Below are 15,220 nucleotides of genomic sequence, written 5' to 3' on the forward strand. Positions count from 1 at the left end.
ATTTTAAGAGTGCATCTTGCTTGGTGGAGATGGGCTGTTATGGTGTGAAGACTCTAAAAGTACTTTGTAAAGTAAACCTTATAATTTTCCAAGACTCTCAAAGGAAAACAGAATACTTCTCAGAAAATAATTACCAGCTCCCTCACCCTCATTAGCCAAATCAATGTGAGATATGGAGAATTTGAAGAAATAATTGATTATGCATTCAAGTAATTAATCATTAAATCAGTCCATTATTTATTAACCAGAAAGTGCTGTTCTGGGCCTTAGTGATATTTGGCAAATAATGAGTTTTCAACCAAAATAGGTACTGATTCCCAGGCTTTCCTAAGCCTAAATCCTGAAAAAGATCATTAAGTTATTCTAAGGTATAAGAAGAATAAACTCTAAATACAATATAAATAAAATGGAATGCCTCCTTTGTCCTTAACCCATGGATGACCCAGAGATTCACTGAGCGCAGGAAAATAATTTGAGACTCTTCTCCAGGAAGGTTCGGAGTACATCACATTCCGGGGATTTACATGGAGAGAATAGTACCACTTTCCCAAACATTGCTGTTTAATTTGTTGTGGATTTTAGTTATTGAGTTATCCCAACTTTGACATTATAGCCTTTTAACCAACTCACTCTTTTCTATAAGCTATTTCCTAAAAGTTTATAATTCCTGATAAAGCTGACTAATAGTATGTTAGTGATCATGGAGAAGTAAATGGTGCATAGCAGAAATGCTATCTATTACAAGTACTGTGACTCAATAGCCTCATGTTGAGAGTGACATGTTAAAGTAACCTCTTAGGTATTGAGAAGACTAGATTTGAATGACAGTCTCTTCTAAATCTTTTATTCAAGGTATTTTGTGGACAAAAATGCCACATATCATTCTACACAAGCCAGATGACTGGTGTAGCACCTGTCTCTGTCCTCTAGGAAGTAATCCTTAGAATACTCCCCTCATTGGTTCAAACTAGAGGCCTGATGCACAAAGATTTGTGCAAGAATAGACCTTCCTTCCCCGGCTGCCGGCACTGGCTTCTCTCAGGCATCCAGGACTCGGGTTGCTTTGCTCTGGCTGCCGCCACCACCCACCGGACCCGGGCTGAGGTGGTCAATGCCACCTCATGGCGACCATTTAGTCGTTTTGGTTGTGATGCCTCTTAGCCTTTTATTATTATGATCATCCAGTGCCTCCCCCAGTTGTATTATTTATCCTCAAACATCAAGTGCTCCAAAGGCTTTTACATAGTGGCTTCAATGAAATGTAATTATGACACAGTTTATTGTGATTGACTTTCTCCAAAAATAGGACATAAGCATGTTAATAAAAGGTGTGGTCTCTAAAGGTTGCACCAAGTGTGAAGGCTACTAAAGTAATTTAGAAAAGGAAAAGGCCAGCCCAGCCAGCGTGGTTCAGTGGTTGAATGTCAACCTTTGAACCAGAAGGTCACAGTTCAATCCCAGGTTGCAGGCATGATCCCCAGTGTGGAGCGTGAAAGAAGCAGCTGATCAATAATTCTCATCATTGATGTTTCTATCTCTCCCTCTCTGAAATAAATAAAAATATAATTTTTTAAAAAGAAAATAAAAAGACCATAAAATACTTTCAGTTACAAAGTAGGCCATGCTTTCTCCATCTAATAGTTTAAGTTTAGCAACAAAGTCCTTATAAAACTGGACTTTGGGGAGAAATGGTTTGGAATTTGGATCTTGGGGAGAAATGGTTTCTAATGGTGGGAATAATATATGTACATAGATATTAACTCCTAAGTTTTCTCTTTATTTTTAATATATGTGCACAGAATACAAAGATAGTTCAGATATTTAGCTCACTGGTGTTATATTTTATAATCTGGACTAAAGGGAATAAGTAAAAATTGTGTTCAGATATTTTTCTAATCTCATTCAAACAAATTACTATAAGAGATTTCATGATACTGAAATTTATATACATGCAATTGAACCTAATTCTTGATATATCCCATAGATGGTCAAGCAGTCCTTATTGTTCTGTGCTCAGAAAAGAACTTAGAAAGTGGGTTCCTTCACATCATCCCAAGTTTCTAAGCTGATCACTAAAACCTAATGAGTATCTCTGAAACAGTGGTATAAGGAGTCTTTTGAGGTTGTCTAGACTCAAGTTCCCAAACCCAACAGATTATCAGAAACAGACTACTGGCCTCACGCCACACTCCAAATCAAAGGCAGGCAGGAAAAAAAATCTATTTTAAATACTAACAAGCTTTGTAACCACAAGCAATTTACTAACCCCAGTTTCTTCCTGTAAACTTGAGTTAACAGTAACCTCTGTAGGGTAGAGTTATTAGTAATGAAGGTAAACCACCTAAAATGCAGTGGTTCTGCATGTAAATGTGGAAATGGTATTAATTCATCCTAATTTATAGAGTGCAAGCCATAATTTTTTGGCTGCAGTTGGAATCCACGAATGACTATCCCAGTCTCAGTTGAAATACCGTCACTCACATTTGTCAGAATGCAGAATCTAAACTTTTATTGCATACGTAAGGAAATTATATAAAGAAAATTATGTCCATGCATGAATGACTCAAAAGATTCATATCACTTTTCCAACAGGTAATGATGCTCCTTTATAACTGTTGACTAAAGTTTAGTAATGCTTTCTAGGCTTCCCAAATCTAATTTCTGCTATCTTTTTAGGTCTATAACATATCTCAAAAGTTAATTAACATTGCCGAAACCGGTTTGACTCAATGGATAGAGCGTCGGCTTGGGGACTGAAAGGTCCCGGGTTCAATTCCGGTCAAGGGCATGTACCTTGGTTGCGGGCATATCCTCAGTAGGGGGTGTGCAAGAGGCAGCTGATTGATGACTCTCTCTCATCGATGTTTCTAACTATCTCTCTCCCTTCCTCTCTGTACAAAATCAATAAAATATATGTTTTTTTAAAAGTTAATTAACATTGCAGTATATTGTAATTAAAAACATTTAAAGTCAGCTTTTATTAGAGTATAATATTCTGCTTGTGGTCGTTTATAGATGTAATTTGAAGGAATGTTTTGGTTTGTTCGCTTTTAACTCTTAACCTTTCCTTAGGTTCACTGATGCTGAAGTACTATGGGCGTTCAGAGCTTCTGGAGAAACTACAAAGTTCTGATTGTTATGGTGCCTTTAATTGGGTTCATACACTTGGGGTGGAACAAAATCAAAAGCAGCCCTATATTCCAGGTACCTAACAAGGACAACCTTCCTGTGCCAGATAGTCTGGCACTTTCAAGCCCTCCGAAGGACCACATCCAAAAGAAATAACAGGTTGCATTCTTCAGGTAAGACAATTTAATCTGTAACCGAATAGTATGTTTCAACCAATGGTGTGTTCCAACAATGGGCAACATTATCTTTTTAAAAGTATAGAGTTCTGTCAAAAAGAGCCTAAGTTGGTAAGTTACCTGTTGATTTTATTATCCACAGGCAAATATTATTCTGTAGTTGCTTCTAGAAAAGTTTCTCCCAGAGACTTTTGACACTTATCTGGCAATTCATTTAGATGAAAAGAGAAAGGGCAGTCAGTCCATTACTTGTCCTGACCTTTTCCCTAGCAGTGTCACCAGGATCATGAAAAGAGCAGTTGTCTTCTTGCCATCAATCCATTCCAGAACATACAAACCTATAACTTGTATATTATTTCTTTTCTTTACTATTATTATTTTGTTTTTTCCCAAGACAAAACTAATTGTATTCATTCCTTAGTATCTAATGTTTTTGCTTCAAAATAAGTTGTTCTTTTGAGAGTCAAAACACTTTCAATGATTTCTTTCCATTTTATAAAGATATTAACAGCCAAAAGATGTGGTTATGGTCTCACTACCACAAGACTGTTGATGTAGCTGCTAACTTCATTCCACTGAAATTCTATAGTACATATCACCATTATGTACTGAAAATATTTTCACTGGAGAAATTATTTTATTGATCAAAATTTCTGTTGTGATGTGGTGTGTGTGTGTGTGTGTGTGTGTGTAAATAAATGTATGGAAGTCACTTCACTAAGGTTTCTTATAAACTTATTTCACAGATATTGCAGACTCTAAACTAACCATTGAAATAGTTAAGTACCTTAGCTGTTCCTGGCATAGGATGAACATAGATTTTTTTTTTTCCTCTCCTTATACAGTAATAAAAAAAAGATGACTGTAACTTTATCACAGGGAGAAAGCTGGCCATCATTGTCTTTACTTTATTTGGGCCTAGTTGCCATGATTACAGCCTTTAACTAAATTGGGAGGTGTGGTAAACAATTTAACACTCCACATTAATATTCTTTCATTCTCTTCACCTCTTCTTTGCGATCTTCACATTAACCTTTTTGGTCTGTGCTCAGAACTTCGATGAGTTTTATTTATGCTAAATACTGTCCAAATGGTTAGCATAGTTAGCATGTTCCTGAAAATAATAATTGGCTGAACCTTCCTTCAAAGCACCAAACCTCGACAGATAAGGTCCCATGGCCTGAGATTTTGATTTAAAGTGCCCGATTTTATGCCTCACAGCACACTACTTATTGCCTTGTTAAGGAAACTGGTACACTTGGAATATAAAACATTTTATGGCATTTAGAGTCTTTGCTATTGAATTGCAAATCAGAGCCTATTTTTCTCTGTGATCTACACATTTTCTGGTTTTTGTGCTTATTGTAATTAACCAAAGTTTTGAGAAGGATTAGTTGTAGGACATTAAAATTGAAAATCACTGATTGATAGGGTAAAACTGCAGAAAATTAGCTCTGACTATAGTCAGATATTTAAAACATGGTTTGTTCTTTGATTCAATATGTTGTGCTAAACATAGACTATACATTGGAGCCTCTGCAGTAGGAATACTAATAGTTACCTTGTCTTCGTAATTATATACAAGCAAGATTGGATATAAATAAATGTACTTCTAGTGAGACCCAAGGTTTGCAAGGAAACCAGAGTTATAGAAAAAAACAACAACACACCATATAAGATCTAGATATAATAGAATAAGTACATTTGGGGCTTTTTTTAAGATTCAGAGATCAAGTTCTATGAGTTTCATAATGTAACTTTTCTCTTTTAGAAACACATCATATTCAAAGTACTGTAAGCTTTCTAAGTGTGTTGTTCCTTCCAAAATCATTTAATGTCAGCACTTTTTTCCCCAGAGGTTTTCATTGAAAAATAAAGGAGTGGATGTGTAGTCTAAGTTGATTTATCTCTTTCATGTTGAGCCTTGTGCCAGTTGGTAATTTCTTTCTCTAAAGAAGCAACAGAGTTTAAAATAAATGATTAAACTATAGCCTATAAAGTGTTTTGGAGTCATTTCTTTAAAATGCTTTACTTTTATATCCTATAGAAAGAAGTTTTGAATCGGAGTTTGATATTGAAAGAAGAAATGAAAACCACCAGTTGGATTAGGAAGAACTGGCTTCTTGTTGCTGGCGTCTCTTTCATAGGTGTCCATCTTGGGACCTACGTTATACAGTGGGCTGCAAAACAGTCTGTAAAATCTCAGTCCGGAAGCAAACAGAAGAGTATCAAAGAATGAAGTAAAATAAAATTTGAAATTACTATGTCATTCAATCATTTCATGCTGATTAGCTTCATAAACCTGAAGCTATGTAATTCTATAATCACAATGCATATCATTCTCGAAGAATACTTTTCTAAAATGTTAAAATAAATAGAAAGTTATGGTTAACAAAATAAAAGCTGTCTTCACCAATTACCGCCTGGAGTGAGATGTCTCGTTTAGAAGCTAAAAAGCCATCCCTGTGTAAAAGTGAACCGCTGACAAGTGAGAGAGTCAGGACCACGCTTTCTGCCTTGAAAGGCATCGTAGCCTCATGCTATGGCCCTTTGGGTAGGCTGAAGCAGCTGCACAACGGCCTTGGTGGCTCTGTGTGCACCACCTCCCAGTCGTCCACCCTGCTCGCTAACCTTTCCGTCTCTCACCCCATCTTAAAGATCCTGACAACTTCTGTGCAGAACCATGTGTCCTGCTTCAGTGACTGTGGCCTATTCGCAGCCATTCTCTGCTGCAACCTGATTGAAAATGTTCAGAGATTAGGCTTGACACCCACCACTGCCATTAAATTAAATAAGCATCTTTTGAGCCTCTGCACCAGTTACCTCAAGTCGGAGGTCTGCGGTTGTCGAATCCCAGTGGACTTTAGTAGCACTCAGATCCTTCTCTGTTTGGTACGCAGTGTATTAACGAGTAAACCTGCCTGCATGCTCACCAGAAAGGAAGTAGACCACGTCAGCACTCTGATCCTGAGAGCCTTTTTGCTTACAATCCCAGAAAACGCCAGAGACCACATCATTTTAGGAAATAGTATAATTGTACCTTTAAAAGGTCAAAGAGTTGTAGACTCGACTATGTTACCTGGAATACTTATTGAAATGCCAGAAGTTCGATTGATGAAGATACTGCCTGTCAAAAAGTCAGATTCCCTCAAGGTGGCCCTCTTTCGTGTGTCTTTATCTGGAGACCTTTCCGATACTGGAGAAGGAACTGTGGTGGTCAATTCCGGGGTTTCTCTTGAAAATGCAGTTCTAGACCAGTTACTTAACCTAGGAAGGCAGCTAGTTAGTGATCACGTAAATCTTGTCTTGTGCCAAAAAGTTATCCACCCATCTCTGAAACAGTTTCTCGGTGAGCATCGTGTTCTTGCCATAGACAGAGTTGGAGTGGCTCTGATGGAACCCCTGAGTAAAGTGACAGGTAAAACACTCAGTTTTTGTCCCTGATAGTAAATAAATCACACTTTTGGGGGGCAGAGATATTTCTGATATGTGTCACTGTTAACATCATGAAAAACTGTAGAAGCTGCCAACCTCACAGCATATATTAGTATCATTTCTGGCAGCAAACATTTCTGGAAAAGATCTTATATGGTTCACTTATTAAAGATTGAGTGATTACGGTTATTTTCTATGTATTGCCCAGCTCTAAAATGTACTGCAGAGTCTGTTAAAGTCTAAAACTTAACTGTCAAATATTTTACGGATTATTGGGAAAAGCAACATCCTCAATCATAAGGTCTCTCACAATTTACACAAAATTCTTCTGTTTGAGTTTTACAAAGTTCTTAAGTCACATTGTAACTCAGAAGGTAATTTTTCAACTAAGATATTGCTTTTTCTTCCTTCTTATGTAACTCCAGCAAACAACTGTACTGCCTAAATAGTGGTGCCTAATTAAGGGTGTATGAGTTCTAGCTTTAAATATTTCCAGCTGAGCTCCTTGAAAGCCAGGATCATCATTTACTTTTAGAGCTTATAGCAGGTCTGGTACACAGTAGGTGTTCTAAAATGTTTGTTGAATTGACTGTGATATAGTAACTTGCAGAATTATAATGGAAAAATTCACTACATTTCACAAACTCAGTCAATTCAAAGTATTTCACAAACTCAGTAAATTCAAATTCAAGGTTGACATTTACTTACTAGAGCCAAAGAAAAATGACAAACTGAAAGTTCCTGATTCAAGCCACTTTTCATATATTTCTTCAACTACATTAGAATCTGTCAGAAAGATGGTCATTTTATTCTGATTGATTGTATTTTTTAAGGCATTAGATAAACCATTGTTAAAGTTCACTGGTTTTTCTCTTAAAGTCATCAAAAAGGAGAATTATGCATGTCAAGTAATGAATATATAACATCTCTGGGTTACTACCCTACCTTTGTAATACTGTCAAATGCTTGTCAAAGAGGAAATTTTTAAATAATGGAAATAGTTCTCTGGAATTCATTGTTGATATGAGTCAAACTCATATTTGCTGGATTTTCATAAATGGGTAATTTCCAGTTATGAATATTAGATATTACAGATTATTTAGTCAGTATAAAGCATTTTCCCACAAAAAATATCATAAATAGGCAATGAGTTTCCACATCAGCCTACAATTGTTATTTATTCCATATTCAATTAGAACATAGTATTAATAGCCAGAGCTTTAGTATTAGATCTTGGGATAAGAAACCTTTTGAGACAGAAAGGTGAAATACATTTGGGGCCTAATTCATCTTCCAAGATATATCTAGGTTAACATTACCTCCTTTCTCCCACTATGTAGCTATTTACATAAAAGCCCTCTACTGATGATCTGGGTTAAATAGTGGGGATATTATGCATGAGCAGATAGTGGAGTTAACTGTGCATGGGTGATGTGTGTGAAGCTTGTTATGGCTTACAGAGCATTTTTAACATTGGGTTTATTTGTGAGATAGATATAATTCCCATTTTTACTCATATGGGCAAGCCCACTCTGAAAAGTGGCATGAGTGGCTTATTCCACCTCCAGTGGAGTAAGCAATAAAGCTAAATCCTTTCACTATAGATTCTCTGTTGTGTTCACCATGAGAAATCATACAAGATGAAGGTGTTTTATTTTCCCATAAGTTTTTGTGTTTTTTTTTTAATATACGGTAATTCAAATATCCCTTATTCTTTGAGGCTTCAGAAGTGTTGAAGAAAGGATATTCAAGAAGTTAAATTACTCAGAGATTATTTTCTGGGTTCTTACAAATTTTTTGAGGTGGAAGTGTTATAGACACTATTGTTTTAACCCTATTGGTTTGAAAGAGGAAACTGAGCCAACGGAGTACGTTGCTCAATTTTAGTCATGTTAAGATTTTAAACTTGAGTTGTTATTTCTTTTAGAAGTTTGATGTCATTTCTTTTCTTATATAACTTTCACTACATTTTAGAGACTTTGGAAAACTTCCAGTCACCTTCTCATTCTATTTTTATTAATTTTTGTTTTGTAAAATTTTACTTGTGCAGGAGGGCAGGCAAAATAATATATCCAAGAATAACAAAATGAAATTAGAATGTTACATATTTTATTTTGGCACAAGTTAGGTAGCTATCTATAATAATAAAAGAGTAATGTGCTAATTAGACTGGACATCTTCCATATGTCATTCCTGATGTCCTTCCACATAAAATTGGGGCTAGAGGGAAGCCAGTGCCAGCAGCTGGGGGAAGGGAGGCCCTACGCTTGCACAGATTTTTGTGCATAGGGCCTCTAGCTTACATATAAAGAGTTGGGGCGGGGGGGGAATTCTGTATGTTTACTAAACGGTGCCCCAAACAGCTATTTGGATGGGTTAATTTATGTGATTTAAGGTGAAAATAATTGTCTTTTAAAAATAATAGCCTATGCATTCGCTTCACCCTATTCCAGAGTAGTGGGGTTCTTAATTTTAGGTCTCTAATCTGTGAATGGACCTCCAGAGTTTCTAGATTCCCAGAAAATACATGCAACATTTGTGTCCCCTTTTCTAGAGAGTACAACAAAGCTTCTAAAATATGTTCAAAGAGGTCAGTGAGCTAAAAGAACCTCTGTTTTACTACATTTGTATATCATTTTAATAGCAGAATATTGCTTATTTCATGAGTTTAAGAAGATCCATCTCGTTCTTTCTTTGTTCTCTATGTCATAACTTAAATGACATGTTTATGGGGCTTACATTGGCTAGGCAAAAAAATGTTATAATTTTAAATGATTGTACTAGTATGCTCCATTTCCACTCATATGTTTTGTGTTTTCAATAGGATCACAGCCTATTGGTTCCCTTGGCTCAGTCTCTCCTAGTAGTTATGGAAGTGTGAAAGATCTGTGCACTGAAAAATTTGGCTTCAAATGGTTTTTTCATCTTATTCCTAATGAAGCAACTGTCTGCAGCTTGCTTCTCTGCAACAGAAATGGCACTGCCTGGGATGAGTTGAAGGTAGGTAAAGAACTTTGACTTCCATATCTAGGGGCTGAGGCAGGAATTAAATAGTTATTCAGAAAGCTATAATGTCACATTGGTGAGCAGTTTCCCCTTGCCCCCATAACTTCCCTAGGTGCTATAGAAAGCAAAAACAACAAAAAGTGAGAGAATTAAAGCCACAAGGAGACACTATAGTCAACCTGGCATATGTTACCATTCATTATTTCTAGTATTTTTCATAAGAAATTAACTTGAATTATATACTCTTTAATGCTAAATGTGTCTGAATAATTCACTTAGATACTGAGTTCTCCAGTAATACCCACCTCTTAATAGAGTTTGTTCTCTTCCAGCAATAACATCAATTTTTTTTAAAAAACGGTATTTTTATTGATTTTAGAGAGGAAGAGAGAAAGAGAGAGAAACATCAATGATGAGAGAGAATTATTAATTGGCTGCCTCCTACACGCCCCACACTGGGGATCGAGCCCACAACCCAGGCATGTGTCCCTGACGGGAATTGAACCCAAGACCCTTCAGTCCACAGGCCAACACTCTATCCACTGAGCCAAATCAGCTAGGGCCACATGCAACTTTTATATAAGGAAAGTGATAACGTATGGTATTGGTCACAAACTAGAAGATTCATGTATGCTCAAGGTTCTATACCCTTGATAAATACTAAAGGTTTTTGTATTTTTTTTTTTATTACTGCTGGGTCGCAGCTATATTATCATTTCCATAGCAACTTGAAATAAGTTTTACTAGTATATCAGCTATTTATTTAGACTAAAATAATTTTTTTAGTAAAAGTACTAACGAACCTTGCTTGACCCAGTTACTTTGAGGCCATTCATTTGTGAATCTCAATTTGCAGAGCTAAGTATGGTATATATGAAAGGTGATATTAATCTGGCCATGAAACCAAACATTTGGCTAAGGTATTTTTTTAAAATCTATTTTATTGATTTTTAACAGAGAGGAAGGGAGAGAGATAGAGAGCCAGAAACGCTGATGAGATAGAAACAACAGCCAGCTGCCTCTTGCACACCCCCTACTGGGGATGTGCCCGCAACCAATGTACATGTCCTTGACCGGAATCGAACCTGGGACCTCCCACTCCGCAGACTGATGCTCTACCACTGAGCCAAACCAGCCTCGGCTGGCTAAGGTATTTTTTAATCTCTAATCTTTGTTAAACCTAAAATGTATTCATCTCATTATAACCTTGGACACACAGATTTTATTCTTTTGCAATTAAAATCAGGCTCTTTGAATTTACTATTTAAGTTGCCTTGAGGACATGGCTATATTTCTTTGTGTATCTGATGTCACTGTCTGATTCTGGTTATTTCTTTGTCTTGTAGCTCACATGTCAAACAGCACTGCATGTTTTGCAGTTAACAATCAAGGAACCGTATGTCTTGTTGGGAGGTGGCTGTACTGAAACTCACTTGGCAGCATATATCAGACACAAGGTAAGTTCAATAGTCCTTCTCAGATTATCTGTTTTCAGCAGTATTCATTTTATGAGATGATAAGCCAAATTAGAATACCCTGGAGCCTTTACTGCTGAATTTCTCTACAATCCAAATCAGATATTGTATTAGAAAACACTTGAGGAAAACAACACTTGCCAATATAAGATAAAATCTTTATCACAATGGTTATTATTAATATAACCCATTACCAAATGATCACATTCTTTGAGTATTGTCTAAATATTGCATGTTGAAATAAGCATTCTGTTAATGACAGTTGTCATATCAGGGATCCCAGCTGCTGTGGTACAATAGTAATTTATATTCAAAGGAAAGTGTTAAGATTCTACAAAATACTTCAATACTTTTTGGATCATCAGAAAAAGATTTCATTAATTTTATTTTTTAAAGCATTCCAAATATTAAATTCTATTATATTTTTAAATTGGTATCCATTTATGATATTTACTAGAAGCCCAGTGCACAGATTCGTCCAGAGTATGTCCAGCCTGTCTCTCCCAGTCTTGATCAGCTGGATCTCAGCAACAAGCTAACCTACCTACCGGTCAGAGTGTTTGCCCTCCTGGTGGTCAGTGCGTGTATGACATAGCGACTGGCTGAATGGTTGAACAAACTGTCGGACACTTAGCATATTAGGCTTTTATTATATACGGTTACTTCTATCAAGAAGAATTTTTTTAGCAATCTAGGAAACCATTTCCTAACAACAGATAAATTTAGTGCATAATAGTTCTAATTATTTTGTAAATAGAATCTTAACACTTTCCTTTGAATATAAATTATTTTATTTGAAAGTGGATACAAACAGATATGTGTTTTTTAGTTATTTGCATCTGATTCTTTGTTTGGTCATGAGTGTTATCGAGAGGCTACAGAGTTTCTAGTGGATGATTGGGGCTGGAGATAGTATAAATGTTTCCTGCTTCCTTACATAATTTAAAATCTATGTGATGATAAAGCCCATTCATGGAAAGTTATCAGAATATCTATTATGAAAAACAGTTCCCTCCTGTTAATGCTGACTGGATAATAATATAGTCTGCAAATAGGACTGAGTAAACTAGAAAAAGTTTTTTGCAAGAAGAAGGTATCTTAAATAGGATTTTGAGGAAACAATACAGCATTGAAAATATAGGTGTTATTGCTGGTGTGGTTCACTCGGTTGGTTGGTGCATCATCCCAAGCACTGAAGGGTCTTAGGTTCAATTTCTGGTCAGGGTGCAAACTTAGGTTGCGGATTTCATCACTGGTAGTGGCTGCTCTGGGAGGCAACCGATTCATGTTTCTCTCACATTGATATTTCTTTCTCTCACTCACTCCGATATTTCTCTCCCTCTTTCTCTCTCTCTCTTTCTCTCTCTCTCTCTCTCTCTCTCTCTCTCTCTCTCTCTCTCTCTCTGGCTCTCTCTGTCTCTCTCTCTTATTCCCTCTCAAATCAATAAAGAATATATTTTTTAAGGAAGAAAATATGGGAATATAATATTCTTAGAAATGATCTCATCTGGTTCAAATCTCCTGGATTAAAAAAAAAAATTAGTCTCTGATTTTAAGTATTTAGGATATAAATTTTTACAAATCATTCAGTTATTAATTTGATAGTTATTATTTTTTGTTCTATCATGGAATTTCTAGGATAAACTAGGGTGATGGAATCAAAAAACAATTTAAAGTCATATTAATTTTCATTAATGTAAAGAGAAAGAATATTTTTAAAACATTGATGTAAAAATTGCATGCATTCCTAAATCATCTTTGTCTTAGTAATATAGGTGTTCTCATTTTATTTTTTTATATACTTTTATTGATTTTAGAGAGGAAGGGAGAGGAATAGAGAGATAGAAACATCAATGATGTGTGAGAATCATTGATTGGCCGCCTCCTGCATGCCCCCTAACTGGGGATCGAGCCTGAAACCCAGGCATGTGCCCTTGGCTGGAATCGAACCCGGGACCCTTCAGTCCACAGACTGACGCTCTTATCCACTGAGCTAAACCAGCTAGGGCTGTGTGTTCTCATTTTAAACAAATCTCAAACATTTTGCCAACTATAAATAAGTACTTTATTTAGACACAGTCTTCAGCAATTTTTTCCTGTGCCTTATTTTTCATATATTAAGGAGACACTACTGGGCATCCATTCAGGATACAGTGATTATTCATTCATTCTGATAACATGACTGTAGCATACATTTTTATTATAAACAATCAGGTGAAGGCATTATTGTCTGGCCAGCAGACTCATATATGCTCATTAGATTAGCATTGTGCCAAACCCTAAGTAAATTGAAAGTAAGTAGTAACTTTATGAATAAGGGTTTAAGCAAGCATTCTATTTTTCAGAAACATTTTTATAGTACTAATTGCTCTGTATGTGTTTTTAATTGTTTAATTACTCTTTAGACTTTTAATGATCCAGAAAGCATTCTCAAAGATTGTGGATGTACTCCAACAGAACTTCAACTAATTGCTGAAGCATTTTGCAGTGCACTAGAATCTCTCACTGGCTCTTTAGAACATGATGGAGGTGAAATTCTCACTGACATGAAGTATGGACACTTTTGGTCCGTTCAGGCAGATTCTCCCTCTGTTGGTAACTGGCCAGATTTGCTTACAAGATGTGGCTGCGGATTACACAATAGCCGGGAAGAACTCGGCTGGTCTTTCTTAAAGACTGCTCAGCATCCTTTTGCACCACTACCATGCCTTCCCCATGAAGCTGTGGGCTCAGCCAATAACCTGACTTTGGACTGTTTCACTGCTAAGCTTAGTGGCCTACAAGTGGCTGTGGAGACAGCCAATTTGATTTTGGATCTTTCATATGTCATTGAAGATAAAAACTGATATAAGGGAATAGCATGTGTATATTAAAAAAAAAAAAACTAGTCAGTTGTTAATTAAGAAATACTGATTTATTTGTTCTCTCTGCATTTTTGGATAGATGATTCACAAAATTATAAATTTATTTATATAAGGAAAAAATGCATGATTCTTGAATAGAAATACCATAGAATAATAAAAATGTGAAGCATTATTAAAAATATTGCAGTTATCTTAAGGATTCCACAGATACCACTGTATGTTGCTCTAAATTTTTGCTGTTGTTATTTTGACATCATTCTAAGAATATACAGAAATAAAAAATTCCTAATCTGTCCTAATCTATGCCTTTGTTTGTATATACTTATTATAGATATTTTCAGTTATTAAAATTAGATTTCAAAATATCACAAAGCATCCAGTACATATTGCTCAATCAGAAGAAGTACTCAAACTGTACATTTAGCAAAATTTCAGTGTTCTTTATCTGAGACTATATTTATTCCGTGTTTAAGTAATTGAAGTAGAACCTGATCTACCAGCAACTGCTCATTTTTATCACACTTCTTCATTTTTGTTATTTTGAGAAAATGTGTGATTAGGAAAAAATAGATTTATATAGTAACTAAGCAGCATAGTGGAAAAGTTATTTCTCTAGTTCACTCAGTAATGCAAAAAAGAAACTAGAACAGCTTTTGTACTCAATTTAGAGATACTGATGTTTCACCACGGAATGTAATTTGATTTTTATGCAAATGCAAGGTGCATTGATAAATTGAAGAAGAAATGCAGAATCCAACTAGAGGAATAAGTGTGGCGCTGTAAGAGATGCTAAATTAACCTTTAGGAAAACATTTAGAAAATTTGTGGAAAATTGAACAACCTGAGAATTAATGATTAGGTCTATAGTCATGACAAAGGAAGATAAAATTTTTAAGCAATTTCCTCCAATAATCTTTCAATCCAAATGAATTTTTACCCTGAGACAAAGAAAAAAATTGCAGTACAAACTCACAGCAATTCAGTATATATTAAAAAGTCAGCAATACCTCAAGCTTCATAAAATATTTATCTAAAATCTTACTACTTTTATTATTAGAGTCAAATAGAAGGGTAGTGTGGTAGGCAGCCTCTAAATGGCCCCCAATGATCCCACCTCCTGGTTTTTGAGCCCTGG

At 35.7% G+C, this 15,220-nt stretch overlaps 2 protein-coding genes across 2 annotated transcripts; both read left to right on the top strand.

The window, feature by feature from the left end:
- Positions 1 to 5,391: 5,391 nt before the first annotated feature.
- On the top strand, positions 5,392 to 5,724 carry LOC311624654 (uncharacterized protein; the record flags this gene model as incomplete). Its single annotated transcript, XM_084888176.1, has 1 exon — positions 5,392 to 5,724. The coding sequence occupies one exon, from the start codon at positions 5,392 to 5,394 to the stop codon at positions 5,542 to 5,544; it is 153 nt and encodes a 50-aa protein (XP_084744302.1). The 3' UTR covers positions 5,545 to 5,724.
- A 14-nt stretch (positions 5,725 to 5,738) lies between these two features.
- On the top strand, positions 5,739 to 14,388 carry MKKS (MKKS centrosomal shuttling protein; the record flags this gene model as incomplete). The annotated part of the gene is made up of 4 exons (XM_084888175.1): positions 5,739 to 6,723; positions 9,565 to 9,740; positions 11,093 to 11,203; positions 13,627 to 14,388. 4 exons carry the CDS (start codon positions 5,739 to 5,741, stop codon positions 14,065 to 14,067), a joined length of 1,713 nt encoding a protein of 570 aa, XP_084744301.1. The 3' UTR covers positions 14,068 to 14,388.
- Between the last annotated feature and the right edge of the window lie 832 nt (positions 14,389 to 15,220).

The sequence above is a fragment of the Pipistrellus hanaki genome, assembly GCF_964339955.1.
Source record: "Pipistrellus hanaki genome assembly, chromosome: 6".
Lineage (NCBI taxonomy): Eukaryota > Metazoa > Chordata > Mammalia > Chiroptera > Vespertilionidae > Pipistrellus > Pipistrellus hanaki.